Raw genomic sequence first — 21,923 nt, 5'->3', positions numbered from 1 at the left:
GCCTTGTCTATACATATTACAAGCAGGAAATGTTGAGCCAAGCAACCCCCACCCTCCAGTGTCAAAGTGCATAAAAAAGAAAATAACCACATAATGTGATCATGTCCGGATGTCCCATGTTTTCTTCATAAAATTTTACACGCATGGTGATACTAGTGCACACGCATTTGAAATACCGTATGTTTTGAAAACAAATTTGTTTGATGGAATGATCACTAACAGTAACACTCCAACAACTCAATTATTTTTGAGGACCATAATTTTGCACTGTTAAAATTCCTTTACAAGTAAACATCAAATTTCCAAGGTTATAACTGTACGAACCTTCATATGCTACATTTCAAGGATCTTTCGGACAACTATCGTTTTGTGGTGAATGCGTTTTCGAGCCCGAATCGGTACATTCTCTTGAAAGTAGTCCTTTGAGGGAGAGGTGTTGCTGTTGGAATGTCTCCAGAATACAGATATAGAGAATGTTTAGACTGGCAAGAGCTGTGAAGAGGAAGTTCCTTCAATGAATACAGATTCTAATGAATACAGAATTCTAATGACCAGCCTCACTAAAACTCACTGCTAGGTAAATGTATTCACTCAATAGCATGCATAAATGCCTGAGACAGTTTACCCATTCCTATTGGTCGAGAACCCATCAGGTGGGTGGTTTTAACCGCCGGTAAAACACCGCTTAACCGCCGGTAAAAACACCGCTGTGTTCTGTGCCACATCGTCAAAACCAGGCCCCTAGTCGGTTTCAAATGTACTTGTTTAAAAACCGGCCAAGCACATATTTATTCCCTTAATAAAGGATATACTGCCAACCAATTTCATTCACTAAGGAATACAAAATATATTGCTTGGCAAATTTACTCACTTAGCAGAAAGCACATGCACTTACTTACCCAAAATAAGCCAGACGCTTTCAACAAGCAGTTTTCACTACACAAAAAAAATTGACTGATACATTTGTATGTTTGTACATGGGCGGAGACACTTTTTGGGCAGTGTGAGATAGTGTATGCAATCATGTCTCCCCCCCCCCCCCCGAATTTTCAACACCCTTTAATAAATAGCGCCCTCAATTTGCGAATATTCATACCTACCCCCCCCCCCCCCTGCTTTTCAAATATTTAGTAGGCGGACATTTTTTCAGGGTCATTTTACCAAATTTTAAAATAAAAAAAATATATTTTAAGGAGAATGCTCGATCTGCGATACACTGTAATAGTAAAATGTATGTATTCCTCTCAGAATCTGTTACAACGAAAACGATAGGGGACAAATATTTGTAAATCCTTTTCTTACAAGATTTGCCTACATACATATTAATGTATGCATTTGGTGTGCATCACTGAATGGCTCAAATGAAAAGCTTTACAGCGTCAGCTGTAATGTGACCCTTTCTATTCATTCGAGTGTAACCTTATCGCCCTCTTAATCTCAAGCCAAAAAAAAAAAAAAAACAGTTTTGGATTTTTCTGTTGATCAACATAAAAATATTTCACATTGATCAAGGTTATATATTCTGAAAGCACACTGCCTACTTAATTTAGTGAAATACTGGAAAAAATAATTTTTGTGTAACATGCATCGAACAGTTCATTAGAAAGTGAGATCAAATGGCACGTACATATACCGGTATACATGTACATGTATCATGAGTATTAAAATAAAAATGGATCAGTTAGAATCTTTGGGGGCAGTATCCGGTACGTACACAGCAAACAATATTTTGTTCTCCTCTGGCCCCGACTGATAAAAAAAAACTATGTCTATATACACCTTGTGGGTGTTTGTGTGTGTATCTCATCCATATATCACGAATTATGTGCAGATATATCTTAAAATATGATGAGCGGGTGAAGTATAATGGTATGGCATTAGGCAGGGATGGCTCCCCGGTCGAGTGTTTATTTAAGCAGATATGGCATAGCCTGGTTGCATGTCAGAGAGTTGTCAGGCCGATCATGATAAACTGAATCAACTCAACACTGTTACTTTGTTGTTTGCTTTAAAAAAAAAAAATTCAAAATGGCAGGGTCACATAAAAAAACTCAACGCCTAGAGCAAAAGGGTAGGGTAGGAAGGGAACGATAAAAATAACAATAAAATAAGGGCATTTTGGAAAAGTGGCGAATATTTGTTGGGAAAGGAAGCGTTTGCTCTGCGAGCGACAAAACGGAAAATGAAAGCGCAAGGTCTGTGACAATAAATATTGACATGGTGGTATTCATGACGGTTATTAATACAGTCTTGTTTACACAGGATTCGCTGGTGAATTTTCACTTTGAAAAAAACATGTGCAGCTATTATCCAGTTGAATCATAATTCTGCATCAATAAGCCAGTTTCGTATTTCAACTGCGCATGCGCCATTAATGATATGGGTCACGGGTCATTCGGATAATAGAACGCTCATCGAAGATGCATGAAACGCGCAGGGGGATGGGCGCACGCTGCTCGCGTGTTAATTACAAGCAGAACGGGCGTTCGCGTAATATCACATCAGCAATTTTATCCCGAATGACCTTTGACCTGGACTACTTCTTCAAGATACTGTACCCAACTGGCTTATTAAAAGTACCTAATGCACATTTATGTGATATATTTATCAAAATATCCAGACTTAGGAAAAGCAATTTCTACACCTCTTTCGATTCCAAGGCCTCCTCTACTAAACAATTTATTTGCATAACACCTGGAAAACTAACAGTCTAAAATTTCAAAACAAGACCCCCCCCCAAAAAAAAGGTCTGTGACAAGACTCACAAGAAGAGTACAACATATGCCACTATTAAATTACACAAAAATAGCGTTCACATAATCTTAGCTTATACTACAAATATTTAGAATACTTACATGTACATGTACATCCGACACTCAAAAACCAAACAAAATAAAAGTGTACGAGTGATATGGCTTATATAGGAGATCATTTTGATTGCTTGTACGTTTGCCTTTATTCCACCCACAAAATATTGAACATTTCCCCCAATCCTAACCTCCTTCAACCTTTTTTTTCCTTTTTCAAACCAGCAAAGATCTATCTCTGGCAAGCTGGTCGGTGCAGACAGATGGAGGGGTTTTTAATATTCCACCATGGCCGCATCCCCCACTTGGCAAATTGTCAGCACCCATTGATCGGGGACGTGTAACGCGACACTGCAGACGCTGAGTGACACGGATAAAGACTGTGGAACATATTGCTAGTTCCATTTTGTCCCCCCCTTCTCCCACTGCGATAGCGCGCACAAGCAAAGCAGTAGAGTCCCTGTAAGCGGACACTCATTAACCAGTAGCGGGGGTTAGATTAAAGGAGCAACGTTCCAACTGGTTCGTCTTTCCGCTCTCAGCCCCCCCCCCCCCACAACATCTAGTGGGCAATCTAGGGAATCGGGATCATTGATTGGCGCAGACAATGCACTGGGTTTATTACCGGAGCGCTGGGCAATATCGCGACGCTTGTATGACCCCTGATCCGAGCTTGAGAACGTCAATGCCACAACTGCCATACAATATGCAAATCATAACATTGAAGACCAGCATGTTGGAGTATACATGTATTATTAGATGCGGACTCATTTATAAAAAAATACCTTCACTTACATGTGGAATTTCTTAATTAATCAACCTTGAAAAATATTCTTTGGGACAATGATGCCTCACAACCAGTCAGTGACTGTCGGCCCATTTTATAGTTTTTCATTTGGTGCAACAATTTACTGACAGTGTACATGTACATGAACAAGATTAATTTTTCAAACTAAAATATAATGTCATCAAAACATGAAATACATTTTATATTGTGTACAAACCCTTTTCCCATCAAATATGAACATTTGTGATAAAAAAATTAAAAAATCAGCTCACAAATACAATAAATATTAATAAGTACTAGCAATAATTTTCTCTCATTTGACAAAAATGCTTGACCGTTTCTAACCCCAGCCTGCCCCTTTAAGCCCACAGGTCCTCAGGTTCCTAGGTAACAACAGTCCGCTCCATTCATCAACCAGGGGCCAACACATTATCGAGAATTAAGTGAAGAAAATCAGAAAAACTCCCGGCAGAATATTCCAGAGGCACATTTTGGATTTTCTTGAACATTTTTTACAATTGCGTCTTTTGCAATGTTTTAGAGCGAGACCTGGTTTTATTTTAAGGCATTTTGCAATACTCTACTGCAGGAATATAAAACACTGCGAAACAGATTTCTGTTTTATGTGTTCAATTACCTGACAAACTCATAAAATTTCAATCTATGAATGCCATCAGAATGCTTGACGACAGTTAAGAAAAAAAAAAAAAAGGAAAATTTGAACATAAACATTCATGGTATTTTAAGAAAATAAAATCTAGAATTTTTTAATTAATCACATCGAAAGAAAAATGCAGTTCCGTTCACAAACTGTTGACAAGCAAAAAGACCAAATTGATAGTCTTTCTTATTCAGTCTGCAGTACAACAGATACAGTTGAAATTATTATTGTTGCAGCGACACAAAAGGTTCCAACCTATTGTACATGATGTACTTGTAACTGTCTACCAACGAGCAGAAATGCAAAATCGGAGGATAAAACTCAAAACAAAACTGTAGATTTTCAAAACACTTCTGGCAGTGAATCGAGTGCAATGCAAACTGTCTCCAAAAAAAAATATATATATCTGTACCATAAAAACAGGAAATTCCTTTTGCATTCCTCTTAAACATCGTGGACACTCAATCCTTCCCAAAATTTCCCAAATCAAACCTTTCCTCCCCGCTTCCTAACAGTGGACGTATTGACACAGAAAACAGTTTGGCAGGTTCTGTATTGTCAGCGCTGACATCTTGAATACTGCATTGTCAACAGTCAGCTTTCCATAGCAGATTTCCAAACCAATTGAAAACGAGAGAGCGAGATCGAGAGAGAGAAAAGAAGAAGAAGAAGACAAAAAATTGGCACTGTCCAACCCTTGCACGGAACAATATTTTCGTAGGGACACCCGATATTTGGGCGTGTTTGATGTCAAGATCTTGGAGGGAGCGGACGCGAGGTTCTGAAGTGTCGTTGGCAGCGCTGTTACTGTTTGCTGAAGACTAGATTGACTCCTTAAAACCCTGCCAGCGCGCGACTTGTCACTGGATTCAGAGGTTAAACAGTATCTTGGCCCCGCCTCGTGGAGCTGCTTAGTGGAAGATACGGCTAAGCACAAATCGGGTGGGTACCAGTCAAAGGTAGTGTGCACAACATTACAGTTTGGCTGGTGACCCATGTTTGCTCAGCGGTTTTTGTTGTGCTTACCAAATTTCTGTCTCGCCGGCTCATGTGGCTCAGACATTAATACCTCAAGTAAAAATTTAGTTGTGACACGGCAGTGAAAAATAATACTATAGGGATCATAGGAAATCGAGCAAAAAAGAGGATACAATGTAAGTAGGCCTAGACGGCTTGAAAATGGTAATATCACAATTTTGCAGATTATTTATCATAACCTTTTAATTCAAAATGCACATTGCCAGATGAAATAACCACGCAAAAGAGTGACTGTACCGGTATAGTATATCACTTGCAGCTACCGGTATCTAACAAGTAACTGACAAAATTATCGTTGAAAAGCATACTAGGTTTTGCACTAAACTCCCTGTGTAACATTTTTTTCTGGCATGTTTCATTTTGAAGAAAACAATAAAAGAAGGTCATTTCCAAAGATGCATCTAATTTTGGAAACGTCCCTTAATAGTTCATTTTTAAATCGGCGAAGCCGTGAATGGGTGCGCGCAAGCGTTGACACGACGCACATACACGCGCGGTTGTTCGTGAGTTCAGTGCGTGGCATCTCATACCTGAAATCGGCTGAATGAGAACGTGTCCCGGACGCTGAATTCGAGCGCAATTCAAAACATGGCTTGGCAACTTTTGAATTGAAATTGAGATCCTAGAAAACTGTCTTCTCGGAATGTACAACATTCACTGAACTAAAACTTCATCAGGTTAATTGTTAAGCACCCTTCTTTAGATTTTGAGCACTTTTGTTGCTTAAAAACAAAACAAATGCACAACTCACAAATGATGTATACTCTATACCTTTAACAAACAACTGTTTCTGAGACACACACAGTATCCCTTAAACATACTACCAGTATTTCTTATGATCCCTATTCATGACCACAAAGAAACCTAAAACCCAAATACATCTTCATATGCACATGATACCCAAATGTGATATCTATATGTAGAATCTATACATGCGTGTGCAGTAAAACACGGCACGGATGTGCATACAAGTACATGTACTTCAGCATTTATGTGTACATGTACTGAGATTTTGGTATACATGTACATGTAAATATCGAGCAAGCAAGCACAAAACGTGGTTTGGAGCGTCCCCTAACAATAATCATTCCGGTGTCTAATATCACGTTGGCCTCGACGCTGTTAATAAATTTCCAAACTGTGCCCAGTCTGACGAGGGCAAATTGGGTAGGAGGATAATGCGTGACGTTGTATCGGGAATTATCCACGTGCCAAATATTTCCGTGCGGTTATCTCTCGGATCGAGATGGAATGCACAGGCACGTTTCGCCTATGACAGGCCTTTCCTCGTCTGTAAATTGTGCCGACAGAGGTAATGTATGATGCGGACACCATCGGTCCATTAATGTATCAACTGTGCACACACTTCCAGTGCGCCCAACACGTAAATTCTGAACACATACAAAATTATAATTTGAAAAAGAAAAAAAAAGTTATAGCTGTCTTTTGAAATTAAAGGCTTGATTAATTGCTTTTTGCTTCGGGTAGTTGAATTTGTCAGTGTACACAAACACTGAATGTCAAAACAACAATTACTGAAATGCTTTGCACTAGGTTTTTTATTTCTTAGCAAAATTATTTTGCGAGCATGTCATTTGCACTGAGCTACGGCAGTGCTTCTAAAGGGATGGCGATGCATTCTATTAATTAAATGAATACACAACCGAGCAATCTGACAATAAAAACAACAAAATGTTTGGTCAACAAAAACATGTAGTCTAAAATTGCCATGAGCACCAACATGCAAACTAAATACAATGTGAATTGACTTCACATTACATGTCACATTGTGCTTCCCAAATGCTTCAGAATAATTTCTTCAACCCCACCACCCCCCCCCCCTAAAAAAAAAACCAACAAAAAACACCAATTATACCATGCACAGAAGTAACTTAACAGTGTAAGTAACTTAAAATACCTCCCGAGTTGGGATTTTTTTGTTTAATACTAAATCCTTAATCTTTATATGTATACATGTAGTTTGTAAAAGGAATATATTAGTCGGCATACTTCTTGGTATAAAAAAGAAAAAAGGGGGACTTTAAAACAAAGGTAACAAATTATTTGGTGTATTACTGTTTTACAAAACTCAGAGTACTGCTTCTTAAATACTTTTTTTTTTTCCAAACATGTAACTGAATAATGAATGTTGCAGCAAAATGATCGAAAGGAAACAGCTGCAATGTTGTTTTTCGGGCCAGCCAAATCATTTCACAGTCAATAAAATAACGATTTAGCCTCATTGGCTCAGCTCTGTATACAAGATGAAACCGGTCTATGCCTCCTTGGCGTTTGAGACGAAATGCGTCAGAGCCCTCATCGTTTTGTTTATGAATATGAAAACCCTCCCTCAAGACAAGACGAGAGTTCGGCTAGTGGGCTGGCATGAGAATGATTACAACACAAATTATCCAGCGGGTCCTTGAATGTAAATAATATTAAACAATGTTCCTGGCGCAGGCTGAGTGGCAAGCCGATCCGTTAGCCGCTAAGCACGCCTCCAGGCGTCGATATGGAGACCGCTACTTTGCATAATATTTCGTTTAAGGGGACAAGGAGGACGACAGGCTCTTACGCTTTGGTCGGCGATGCGCTGTGTACGTCTAACAAGGCCTGCCATTGGTTGGTGAGCCTCCTAGTGCACTGCGGCTAGCCAATCGCGCTGAAGCTTACATAAATGCCCGGTGAGTTACGGCTATCAATAGGCGGACGCCACCCGTGCAATTGGCCGGAAGTGGTCATGTGACTCACACAGGGTTTAACGATTGGCTGAGCCTTTAATAAGGAGTTTGGCCAAGGTGTCTGGGCTTGTATGTGGGTCTCAACGTGTCACAACTGTACAAGAGCCCTCAGGCAAGACACTCAATATATTCTGGAAAATTTTACAGCACGATCGAACGGCAATCGGTAAAAAAAAAAAATAAATAAATAAACTAATCTCTGATCAGTATAGCACATGTGTAGGGAGTGGCATTCAATTCCTTAATTGTAAGTACTAATTTAGTAAAAATTTATGAACAAGACTGATACAGATTTTCATCAGGAGTTGATAATAATTAAACATGCAGCCATGTTCACTCATTACAATATTTAGAAACTGTGATGATCTAATTCATTTTACTGTGCGGTACATGTACATTTACACATTATACATGTACATGTGTCAAGGTCAGAATATTAATTACGTCAGATTTTATGACTAACACAACTACAGAGAAAACCTCCCGGATACGAATTTTCATGTTACATTTCCTTGTTTCTCCTCAACTGTCAACACCCACTTCCTTTCAAATATTTGAGGGGATATAAAAAAAAGAAAAAAGGTCATTCCCTCCAAAGCCATAAGAGCAGAACTTTTTTTCTTCTCATTTTTAATGACATCATCACAGCAATTCCTGAAATGAAAGATTGTATTCTTCATCATGCTTATAATAAGCCAGTTTGGTATCTCGATGAAAAAGTCAGTGTCAAAGGTCAATCGGGATAAAATCGCTGATGTGATGATACGCGATGTTACGCGGACGCCCATTCTGCTTGTAATTAACACGCGAGCGTCGTGCACCCGTCTCCGTGCTCGTTCATGCGCCTTCGATGAGCGTTCGATTATCCCGAATGACCTGTTACCAATATCATTGTGCGCATGCGCAGTTGAAATACTGCACTGGCTTATTACCATTTGGTGCTTTAGCTTTAGCAAAGACATTTTACGTTCACCATGTAACTTAAGCACAATTAACTTAAAAGCCACAGTTGCATATGTGTGAGGGGCGCACACAAGCCAAAACTCCATGCTTACACATAAAATATGTTTACAGTTTGTACATCTTTTTTTGCTAGGATAAGCTGAAATTCTTTGCTTAGTGTAGTCACAGAGCTGTACATGTACATGTACATTGTACACGTCCACAAGTGTGAACAAAATTAACCAATTATTTGTACAGAACCCCCCCCCCCCTTCCTAATCCAAGTGTGAGACATCACCGTCCATTCCCCAACCATAACGATTGCTCACATTTGCACACCTGGAGTCGTCCAGAAAATAAATGAACAAAATTTGACTGTCGTTACACAGCCGAGAAACAGAAGAAAGAAAAAATAAATCAGTAAACACTAAAGCAGATGGATCGATCGTCCCAACAGCATGTGGCGTGTGTGCCAACTCATGCACAACTCTCATGATTCGCAATCATTTTGGTTTTCCTTTTTTTAATTCAATGTTGCATTGGGCTACATACTTATAAGTGTACACCCCTTTTCTACCTACCATAATTAATTAAGCAAGGCAGTTTAGAATTGCTTGAATAAAATTAACGAAAATTGAATTTTGTTTTTTGGGGCAGATACCATAAAATTAATACGTTCTAATGCGCATTACAAGTTCAGAACAACTGTTGAGATTATTATTATTGAACAACCAATGTCGTGGATACATATTTTTATTAGAATGATAAAGAAACATGTTATGATGCTGGATATCACTGTCAGTCGTTGCACAGTGGAAAACATTAATTGAACAGAAACATGCTCAATGAGCCTTTTTGAGAAATGGCAGCAGGGGTGTGGCTAGAGGGGGCAGCATTGGGAGTGTGACACATCCCCCCCCCCACATTTTTGTCAGAAAAAAATGTCACGTCGGCAAAGTTGTGTTTGTTGGCATATACATGTATGCCGCGAGAAATAGCGCCACCTACAGTGTATTGTCCAACAATGTCCAATCTCGTCACTTTTGAACAGCTTTCCTATTAGTCTGATTGTGTCCAGCTCCCCCCCCCCCTTCCATAGCCATCATATTGTGTCTGCCAGATTTCAAAAAGGCTAATCACAAGAACAACTTTGGCTATTCCAGATATTTACCAACCATACTGTTAATTATTAACTACATAAATGTGAACTTCTGTCAATATACCTTCAGAACCAGAACGCTCATCTTGCGTGCCAAAAAAAAAATGAGGTGGTGATCGACACTGCTCACAACACAGCCCAAAGCGCGACTCCTGATGTTACACTGTTCACTGTCGGCAATATGATCAAATGAACTGTAACCTACAATCTTACCCATTTCCAAACCGAACAAGAGGATCATTGAAAAAAAGTTGCGGGGTGTCAGGGATGATTACACATACAGGTCGGGCTATAAAATACACAAGGGGTCATGTGTACTAAAACTTACACAGCAAAGAAAGGGGAGAAAATGCAGTGTACTTAGACCCTGTTGTTAAAAAAAAATCAACAAAAAACCGACACACAATCGTCTTTGTGAATGCGTGAAAGTAAGTTAGCGGGTTAGATTGCACTTTGGATGTACACAACTGCAGTCTGCAGATGAGTACAAAATCACAACTACATGTACGTGTACCGGTACTTTCTTCATACGGGGATGTGTGCTTCTACGGGTGGTGCAGGGAACCAGTTACCACGTGGGAACTGGTTTTATTTCAAGGCTGGTTCTCACTGTGGCCAAGGTGTTCCTGACACATAAATTGGATCCTACATGCACATGTACATGTACGTGTAGTCAAGGAACCAGACCACATAAATATTTTATAAAACCATCTGTGCACAATGCATGTGCACATGCTTGACAGAGTGGCTTTCCAAGCGAGTCAAACAAACAAGTATAATATATATTTCACAATCAGCACAATCATTGCTTTCACTCAGAAAGGTTGCATCACAATTACTTGGCTACGGCTAATACAATTACACATGCACTAAAATGGGACCAACCAAAAGCCACTTCCCATAGATGAGTGTGTGTGTGTGCTGTCGCCAGCCGTAGCCAACTATTAAATCTGGATGCTACTAATTTGAACTCTCACGGTGGAAATGGCAGCCGTAACTGTGCCATCCTTCCGCTGGCAACGATGATAGCAAATTAAATTGATGAGCGGGGGAACATGTGCTAGAGACATCAGAGAGGAAGTGGACTGAAGAACACCAATTGTACTGTACATGAAACTTGACCCTTCATCTGACCTTTTGGAGTCTGGTTCAAATATACTAGACAAGTGTTTAGCATTCAACCAGATGATTCCCCCCCCCCCCCAAGAAATTAAGATAGATTTTTTGCTGTCAACGTTTTCAAGGGGAGATGTGGGGGAGACCACTGGGAGGGACATTAGAACACATTGCGCACAGCGTCTGACGCTCACGCTTTGGGTTTGTGTGCGCATTCAGAATAAAATAAGTCGTGCGCACACGTACTTCGGGTCATTTGCCCGCGAACCAGTACGCACATGTGACTCCCCCACTGGAGCACTCAACAATGGTCACAAGGCGCCGCGCCACCAACTGTTCGTGCACAGAGCCGATCGACTGTACAATTCTCAAACTTGTATAAAGTCTGGAAAAAGAAAAAGGCTACCACAATGTATCTTTTGAACAATCTGTGAGGGCCCAGTTTTTTTAATATTAAAATGGTCAAGACCAATCAATAACTGACAGTTTGGAATGGGACATCGAGAAAACATCAAAAGCACGTTTGTCCTGCATAACACTGCTGACTAGATTCCTGTCATTTCGATGGCACTGTAACTGAAATGAATAACGAGAATGCCTTTGGTGGTTCATGGAATAAGCTTCATCAAATCGATTTCTCTCTCACACACACAAACACTCACACAGCGTGAACAGTGAAAGGAACTTGTTAACCGAGTGCGGCCAGAATGGGACATTGATACAATTTGTGATCAATGCTTTAAAAAAAGGTTCTTCAACTAACATGTAGTCAGACATGTACTAAAAGGTACATAGGATCATTTGCTTTTTGTGAATTTTTTTTTTTTGGGGGTAGCAACAAAATTGATCAAAATGTTGTTAAGGGTGCATAAACTTGTTTAAGTTTCAGCTTAGTGGATACTGTAAATGTATACATTTTTAGTAAACAGAGAAAATGTATGCACAATGTACCTGGATTCTGTTGCTAATGCATGTAAAAAAAAAACTGTGCACATTCTCAACCCTAACACCGCGTTCCCACTTGAATTGAAAAAAGGTGGATCAAGATCCGGCATTTTGGTGTGATCGTTATCTTACCGCAACGAAACCGCAAGTCGCGTTCCCACTTATGCTTGATCCACCTTTTCGTACGGAAATGTTGGGTCCGAAAGGTCACTGAGTTCGGAATTACGCGCGCTCTGTGGGAGTGCCATTGTTGCATGGTTGCATGCTAGGCCAGCATGCGTCAGTTTTCAAACAGCACTATCAGAATTCACAGACAAAAATTACGCGAATTCACCAACATAAATCACGGATCCGTGCGTGCATAAATTAACAGGTGAAATCCAGAGCCGCTCATTGTGTGACATCACGGCAGAAACCAATGCATCGATAAGGGATTCCCTGGTTCTGAAGCTTCTCATTGGTTAGAAACGGTCACATGATGTATACGACATCATTTTCCAATTTTCTATAATCAATACTTCAGATTTGTCACCTCCGTACGTACCGCGTTATCGGCACTATCCTCATCGCATACTCGTAAGCTTTTCCATGATTCTGTGCCAAAGTGAAGTCTTTTGGTGAGTGCGGACTCAGAGTCATTTATGGATGGAAAAATAAGTAAAATTTCAGGAATGAAAAAGGTTTAGTAATGGACGAACACGCAACAAAAATAAGGCCTATAGTGTAGTTTTAGGATACCACGTGCGCTTTTGCATGCGCGGTGCTAGCCCGTAGTTCAGCGGTTGTTTATTGTGCATGTTGTATACGCTGGAAATGTTCACATGAGCTACACGCCTGAAAGCGTGTTTCTTCGTTCATGAGACCGCAACATTTTCGCGCCACTCGTGCACCGGGCGGATGTTAACAGGTCAAATTGCCGGATCAGATCCACCTTTTGCGTTCCCATCTGATCGTGATCCGGCAATTGCCGGATCTGATCCACCAATTGGGGGATCTGTATCCTGGTCCAGAGGTGGATCAGAAAAGGTGGATCTGATCCTGATCCACCTTATAACGGTTAGCGTTCCCACTACACACAATTGCCGGATCTGATCCACCAATTGGGGGATCTGATCCGGCAATTTGGCAAAAGGTGGATCAGATCCCCCAATTGGTGGATCAAGTGGGAACGGGGTCTTACTCCCTAGGGTGATTTACTAGGAACCTCCCTCATCCTTGCAAATCCCAACACCATATGGTAAACTGTGCACATATTAAACAGTTGGACTCTGTTTATTTGCGGTATGCCTTATCCCACCCAAAGCACAGTCAGTTTACTAGTGCAGTACTCATCCTAACAGATTCCAACAAAACCTGGTGTTGGAGTTTGGCTGGTTGGGGATTGTTAGGGTTAAACCACCTTCAATGACTGTTTTCTAACGAATGATATCCTTGTGGGCGGATCTTCTGAATGATATCCTTTCGGGCAGATTCATTTCACGGGGTATTTGATCTCCACTTTGAGCACGGATTTTCTTATTAAATCTGTCGGTCCGTTTCCAGGTAATTGCAAATGTTCCTACACTTATACATGCCTTTAACCACATTGTCCAGAATGAGTTTTACATTGGTAGGCAGCAAAAGTGTGGAAAAAAGAGGCGTACACAAGTGATTATTTGCAGCATTTGAAGCAAGTACACGTATAAACAAGCCAGTTACTTAACACTTTTTTTCCCTCAAAGAATCCCTTCAATATGCTATACAAATACTTGTCTCACAGAGGGTCCCTTAACAATGCGTAACCATTGTATCAATTGACAAAGCATTCTATTAGAAAAACCTTACGTCATTCCGTGCAGTCATTTTTTTATGGGTTTTCACACGCTGTGCAATTAGCGATTTGGGCGTCGAGTCATTTTTCTGCACTTGCGCAATTTCTGTCGTCCTGCCATCTACCAATTGTCTATTCCTCGGACGGCCATTATGACCCTCTCGGGGCTTCGCAGTCAACAGCTCTCGCCAGCCAATTGGCAAACCGTGCTACTTTGCACCGACAACAAGCCATCCCCGCGATGAATGACCACAAAATCCCCAGTAACTAGAAAGTGAGAGGGAATGAGAGAGTGAGAAGAGGGGCAGAATGATGATCCTTTACATAAATAATGCGTCGGTAATGAGCGACGGTTTACCGCAAGTGGCCTCAACTCTGCACTGAAGGGCTTTATTTTGCTGCTCAAGTGGCGGCGAAGAATCAAGAGACCATACAGCGATGGCATCGTTAACAAGCAAAGTACAGACTACCTTTTCATTTTAGACAAAACAACAAAATCAACTCTTCAGTTTACGGTCACTAGCCAGTAGCCACCGGAAACACTGTTTGACAAAGCCTTACGAAGCCCAAAAAATCTTGAGTGGCTCATGATAACTGTAGGACATAAATCATCGTTTAATTCTAGTAAAAGATTTTGATTTTCCCATGGAAAAATTGGTAAGTGCTGCAGCCAGCGTGTAAATAAACGACACTAAATGAAGTTATTTTTTTAAACTGCTATACTGCTCTCCTGGTCAGGATTAAATAAATTAAAGAACAAATTATGAAATATCGGCACTTCAGGGAAATGTTCACAAGGAAAGAACCGATGCCTGGAAAACTTAGGCTCATAAATTAAAAATCCCCCATCCAATTATGATTTTGAAAAGTGCATTGCACCACTACCACTCTCCAACCTGGAACAATCAGGACCCAACTTCACAGCACTGCATTACAGTAAACAGAAAGGTTGTGCTAAGCTTGATTTAAGCACTATTTCATGGCGTGGGTGTGCTTACGGTTGCGCGTGCATGGAGATTTCTATTGTTATGTCACTTACATGTATTTAAGCACCTTTTTGATCTGAGGTAAGCGTGTCTTTTGTGTGCTTACTGCTTTCGGTCTCCATGAAATAGACGGAGGCTGTGTTAGCAAAAAAAATTGCGTATTTAGCAGCCCTGTGAAATTTGGGCCATCAACCAACTGACCATTTGTCAACGCAAAACTGTATCTTCTGACAGAATTCCCAAAGTGTCCTCAAAACTGCCCCTTTAACAGCAGTGTGTTGCACCTTTAAAGGCAGCATCACCCACCCACTCAGCAAAAAGGAACCCATTATGTCAAGCGTGCTCTTCCAAAGCAATAAAACCGTGACCCAAATCAGCACACGTCAAACAACATACATGTACAGGGACTGGGAGCGTGACGCACCATAGGTTAGCCGGTATAACCATTTATACCCAACAACAATAAACTATTATTTTTTAAATAAAATGATATATATAACAAAATCTCAAGGACTGTCCAAACCAAAATTGGAAGACTTTCCATTTTGATAGCTTTAAATAAAAAAAAATTAGTAGGTGGGGAGGAAGGGGATCTTAGCTCACATGCTCAGATCCATGTCAAGGCTATGTTCACTTTCCGGTATATCCATTTGTGAATTTAAAATTTGCTCTGTGGTCTTGGGAAAGAATTAAAATGGAAACCTAACAAATATGCCATGCAAAGGCAAAAAAACAGCTGGTGTAGCCATTTCAGTCATTTACGATGTTGATTAGCAAAGACAAATGTCTTATGATTATGTTCACTTTACGGTTTTACCATTTGTGAATTTAACATTTGCTCTGTGGTCTGGGGAAAGAATTAAAATGGAAGCCTAAAAAATATGTCATGCAACGGCAAAAAACCAACAACATGTGTAGGCATTTCAGTCATTTATGATGTTGATTAGCAAAGACAAATGTCTGTATTCACAAGCTGCCAATGTGAAGTGGCAAAATATGTGATAACACACAAATTACATATGTACACTGGATTTATACTTACAGAAGCTAATCAAATTTAATAAAAAATCAAGAATATCTCCATATTTTAATTGATATATTAAAAATCTGTTGTTCATTGACATTAAGGCATTTGTATCAACATAGGAAACGCAACAACTGCAGTTCTCATCAAAATGCAATTTTCATTATGCAATGTTCAGCATCAGAATTAAAATTAGCTAGGGGTAAGTCTGGAGAGAACAAAGGTCACCTGACCCAAATTCAGTCCCCTCTCTGTATGGGTTTGCCTTGACCTTATTCAGTGTTATAATTAGTAATACGATTATAAGGAAACTGTGTAGGATTTGCAGACACAAAATGTATGCATGAAGATGCTTTAAATGCAATTATGCATGGAAACAATGAACATTAATTAATTTAATATCGGTTATAACCCTTTAAATATTTGTAAACAATGTAGGTCAATATGGTATCATTCATCCTGGACAAATTACTGAATTAGTGAGTTGTTTATATCAGAACACTGTTCTCACATCGATGTTAATTAACCAGGAAATGACTGCAGATATCTCTCTCGACTGACGTGACTGAGCCCGATACGATCACATCATAAATTCACAGAGATACGTTTTCCCCGGACGCAACCCCGCAACGGTGCCAACGGAATTAGCTCGAAACGGCATCGTCATTATCATCACCATCATCAAACCAGCCCCCATGATGTATGCACACACGCACTCGCTAATGGTGATGCTACCATGTAGGACTAATACCCCCGACCCAAAACCACACAACCAATGAATAAGCGGTTGCATATCTCTACACAAGCAGCTTTGCCAACACAGGCTTCATACATGTATACACACACGCACAGCACACACGCCGGCCCGGCACAGTCATTACAGCACAGTCAGACAAAGGGATGTCTACACCACATTGATTCACACGACTACTACGTAAGGTCCCTAATAAAGCACACACAAGGTCGACCGGTCAGGCTTCCCATAGGCAAATGTGTATTTGGCCCTCCCCCTTAACCCCCCTTCTCCCCCCACAACAATGAGAGTACGGACAGACACGAGTGAAGTAAAAAAAAACTACAACAAATTCCCCATCCACTAAAAATGGTTACAAGTTTACCTGGGAAATGCATGGGCGGTGGGAAGTAAGGAAACGGCAGTTCCAGCCCCGCTGACGGGTAGATGCTTCCATTATTCACGGCCATGTTTATATGTCCAATAATATAGAGAGAGTCAGCTTCACAGCTATGCGGGATTTTCGCCCCGGTTGCCGATGTGAAGCCAGCTTGCTTCTAGTTGTATGTGTGCGGGATTCGATTGACGGGCCGACACGACACTGTTGTGTGTGGCTCATGTCACACAGCCTGCCTAGTGCACAGCAGATTACCCTTCAAGTGCGCTATTGAGTCCCCATTCAATAGGCACATTTACATGGCAAAGGTTGGGCCGCCTCCATTCGGCCTGTGGGGGGAAACTAACAAATGCCCTTATGGGATCTGCACACTTCACACTCAAACGCACACTACACACACAGAATAATAATACACGATGTCAACGATGATACATGTACTGGATACAAGAACTCAGGGTTTAACCACACAAAGGGAACTCGTTGCCAATATAAGCAGCTCCTAGCTTGGGATTACAGCTAATCCTTTAAGAAGATAATCTCTTCCTTGTTGACTCACTGATCTTCTTTCTGTCTTCTTTTCACACGCCCAAACCATGATTTACCTCAAAAATTCTTCAACTAAAGCCACAGCACTCTGACACAGATATACTGCAATGAGGAAGACACAAAATACTTAAACTGCTACAAAGCTAATCACATGTCAGCCTAACAAAGTAACAGACATGTACAACTGCACAATTGGGAATCATTAATTCAATATAATTCATCGACACAAACCTGCACCTTGCCAAAAAACAAACAAACAGACAACATTTGTCTTTATCTGGGGAGAAGTATGCAATTGTCCCGTTTAACCATGTGGTTTAACATGTAACAGAAATTAAATGTTTTTCTTTTGACTGGAGAAAAACAAAATTATTTTTACAACCAGAAATTAGTTTTGCTTACATCAGCAATGTTGCCAAACATTAGGAAAAAAAACCAAAAAACTTAACGATTGATTTTTCATATTTCAAATAACACAATTATCTTTCTTCCAAATAAGTCTGGGTTTACGATGCAAATTTATTTTGCTTGGGTTTGCAAAACTGTATGCACTTGTACAAATATGTGCACAACTTACATGTTCGTATGCTGAGTATCATGTTTTGTTTACACATCATGTTTTGTTTACACATCATGTTTTGTTTACTTATCAATCCGATGAAGTTGAAAGGCTTGACGATTTGCTGAGTTTGTTTGTTTTCCCAGCCCATCCAGCCCCACCCAAAAGGTAAGGCGGCCACACCAGCTGTTTGTTCTATTGTGTGAACAATTTGTGTTTGATTCTTGCCCCAGGCAGATGTCTCATTTCTACCAATGTGATGTTTATACGTTTCAACGTTTTAACGTTTTAACGAATTGTTCCAATGTTTCAACGAAAACAATTCTAAATTCGTTTCCAAATTTCCAAAAACATTTGAAACGAAACCAAATTATTAAAAAGGGACCTACGTTCACACAGCCTTCCTTTGAGTTAAACCTACATAACACAAATAATTCCTTCGAAGCACTTCAATACTTTACTTGATTTCATTCAGGGCACATGTAGTTTTTACTTTGTCAATGACTGCCATTGTTGATTGATCATGTCAATCACACCGGTCTGCAGACATAAAGAGCATGCATCAGCCCTTGTGAATGGCTAAACATTTAAACGGAGTAAAGGATCTTAAAGTATTTGCTAAACGTTAAACACGAAGTCACATCTTTACTCATTTCTAAACTGATAAGGGGGGGGGGGGGGGGGGGGGGGAGGGAGGAGGGAGGAGGGTGGAGGGGGGTTGGTTTCGAGGTTACAGCATGCAATCCCAGCCTAACAGCAGATGTTTTCCTGTCACGATACCCACATCACCCCACCACGACCTCTCTACAGCCGTTCTCATCTAATCTGACTCCCCTGTCTCCCCCCTCTACCTGCATCCCACGCGAGCCCTGACATCGCCCCGCGCACACTGACAACGTTATTATCATAATGAAATCCTCAAGAGGTTGGAGGAGCAATCGCCCGAGTTGTGTAAGGTGAGCGCTTAGAATTACAAAATGCGCTGTTAAATTGGTTCGTCGAGTGCGGCCTCATGGATTGACTCTCAGTATAACAAAAAAAATGACTGCATATCATGTGCACTGTCGAATCTGATTTATGCATCTCCTCTGACACAGTGTTTCATTGAGAGTTTTGTATGGAGCCATATCAAACATTAGTCAGTACAGAATTAAGGATACAAACTCTTAATTTTTTTCGCATGTTTTCAGTCTCTTTCCATTTGAAAAAACAACATGCATACATTACTCCCATATTATCCATTTCATTAAAGAGGTCAAATTTAAAATTTAAAACAATCCAGCAAAACAATGATCTTGAAATTTCATTTAAATTTGATGATCTTATTTGTTTCAATACGTGTGAATATATTCAAGAATTTGAGGATTCTTGCTCTAGTTGCATTGAGAAGTGAAACAAAGTTCTTCACTACAAATCTATAAGAGTTTCCCCCCAAATATTATTCTGCTTTATCTGTCATTAAATACCTACCAGTATATCTATCTATTATCACTATTATTATTATTATTATTTATTCGGCATAAAAAACAAACAAACACAAATCACAAAATACAAAAAAAAAAATAATAAAAGAGGCATATGCCTGGAATTAAACAAGTTAACCTAAAAACTGTGGCCCGAAGGCCTTCAATTCTGGCAATTAAGAATTAAAAAATGTCATCTGCATATTAGAAATGTAGTATAGTTTTTTAAACAAACATTCTTTTGTTAAAGTAATTAGTGATAAAGAAATGTATGTCTTTTTCAGGGTACATTATCAAAGCTCCATTCCAATTTAAATGTAGGGTGTTGTTTTTTTCGTGCAATGTTTGCCCAGCGGCAGAAATGCGAACAAGGGGGTAGGGACGGTTGCTATATGATGTCAAGAAAATTAATTGTGTCGGGCTGAGAAAATAGCTTCTTCACGCCCGGCTCGGATCGCCTTCCGTCTCGCGCCTCCGGCAATCCTCCAGGCCCGATTCCAAGCGGTGCTATTTCCAGGAGGGTGTTATAAATGCTCTCCACTGAAGGGCGTAAAACACTTCACTGGGCCACCAGGGGCAACGGGACTAGCGAAGGTGACAAATCACCAGGGGGGTTAGAATTATCTACTACACCAAAGCCTACTCCTCTTCCACAAAAAAAATCTATAACCCCCCCTCAAAAAAAAAAAAAAACCAAGTATGGAATAAAAATGCAAGGCAAATGTAAAGTCACACCGTATGATATGATGCATTTTATTGTCTCTCACTTTGGGGAATTACTGAAAAGAAAATTCAGGAGTCACAGAGGGTGAGAAGATTTCCATCAGGTTGAAAGTAAGATGGCGGCAAAGGATATCAAGTTCCAAATGGCATTTCTCGTTTATGGATAACTTGCAGAGGCTTTCTGTATCACTTAGATCAATTTGGGTTTTTTTAAATGGAATGGAATTTGGGTCGTTCAACTACATATTTATATTCATTATTGTAATTTAAAATAAACAGTTATTTTTTTTAAGTATGGATGATATGTATTTCCCAGTACAAAAGTTAGTAATAATTGTTTGTACCTTTTACTTCTTTCAGGCATGCAACTGGGAATTTAGGAGGGAAAAAACGAGGAAATTCCAATTCACGCAAGATTTTGTACAGTTTTTTCTTAAACATTTGTAATGGCATTCACGAGAAGTAAAACATCGAGGAAATGAGCGGATCCGGGGAAAATTTACATGCCTGGTTTTTTAATGATTTTCTTTACTTACATGTACATGTAATTTACAGCGGTTTTCTAACATCGTTTGTGTGTATAATCACAGAGCTACGGTATAATCTCAGGTTTCTCCAAACTTCCTCAATGCTTTCGTATTTGTATTATTTGTATAAATCGCATCAGCAATTTAGCTTTGTAAGGTGACTTTTTTTCTTCCTTCTTTATTTACTTACTCAGAAACTAATGTGTTTAAGTGATTTGATTTCAATTTTTAAAAACACAGTTTCCAGTGAGAACAGACACCCATTTTTTTGGTATTTAAACAGAGTTTCGGTATTAAATCAGCTCACAAGCTCTACTGGTACAATGGCACTACAACTCCTCAACTAAAGGCCACAGATAACACTTGAAAAATAAAAAAAATAAAACAATTGTCAACTTATAGTTAACACGCTTACTTAGTTACATGTAGGCAAAATGCAGAATGAAGCATCATGTGAAATTGTAACACTTGGTACGCTGTCATTTTTAAGAAAAGAGGAATTTGTATCACTTTCCAACGATTGCCCAGCTGAACGATCGTTGGAATAATGGCCTTTTTCCAATACTACATCCATTAACGGGTGCGTGCTAGCTATTGACTTCATATGCTCGGTTACGCTAGGTGCGTATACAAGTACCGGGTATTTTATTCACACTACACAGCCCGCATTCGGGCATGCCCTGTGACCTATGGGTTCTATGCACATCATATTCAGTCAGCTGCACTTTGACTATTGAAAACAAACAGCATTCTTTTTTTTGGGGGGGGGGGTGGTTTCTCAAGCACCAATGCACACAAGCATCAAACAGGACAATGGAACGATAACTTACTGTCCTCCAATCAGTCCATTTCGTAAAGTAACGACAAATGCAAATGTTACTTACATGTACATGTACATGAGTTTGTTTCTGCATTCAATAGGGGACGTTGAACAATGGAGGACAATAGGATCCCCAATT

General features: G+C 39.9%; 1 protein-coding gene across 2 annotated transcripts in view; it reads right to left on the bottom strand.

The window, feature by feature from the left end:
* The window catches only part of LOC119744644 (genetic suppressor element 1-like), a 90,498-nt gene that overhangs the window by 27,890 nt on the left and 40,685 nt on the right, over positions 1 to 21,923 (bottom strand). Inside the window, exon 1 of one of the 2 annotated variants that reach the window (XM_038220706.1) lies at positions 17,135 to 17,524. The exons of the other annotated variant lie outside the window; for it this stretch is intronic. Coding sequence (XP_038076634.1) covers positions 17,135 to 17,219 — 85 coding nt within the window. The 5' untranslated portion in view covers positions 17,220 to 17,524. Of the gene's footprint in view, positions 1 to 17,134; positions 17,525 to 21,923 lie in introns of those variants that run through there. 2 annotated transcript variants of the gene reach the window in all.

The sequence above is a fragment of the Patiria miniata genome, unplaced genomic scaffold, assembly GCF_015706575.1.
Source record: "Patiria miniata isolate m_02_andy unplaced genomic scaffold, ASM1570657v1 HiC_scaffold_12, whole genome shotgun sequence".
Classification (NCBI taxonomy): domain Eukaryota; kingdom Metazoa; phylum Echinodermata; class Asteroidea; order Valvatida; family Asterinidae; genus Patiria; species Patiria miniata.
This window is presented reverse-complemented; position numbering and strand designations above follow the sequence as displayed.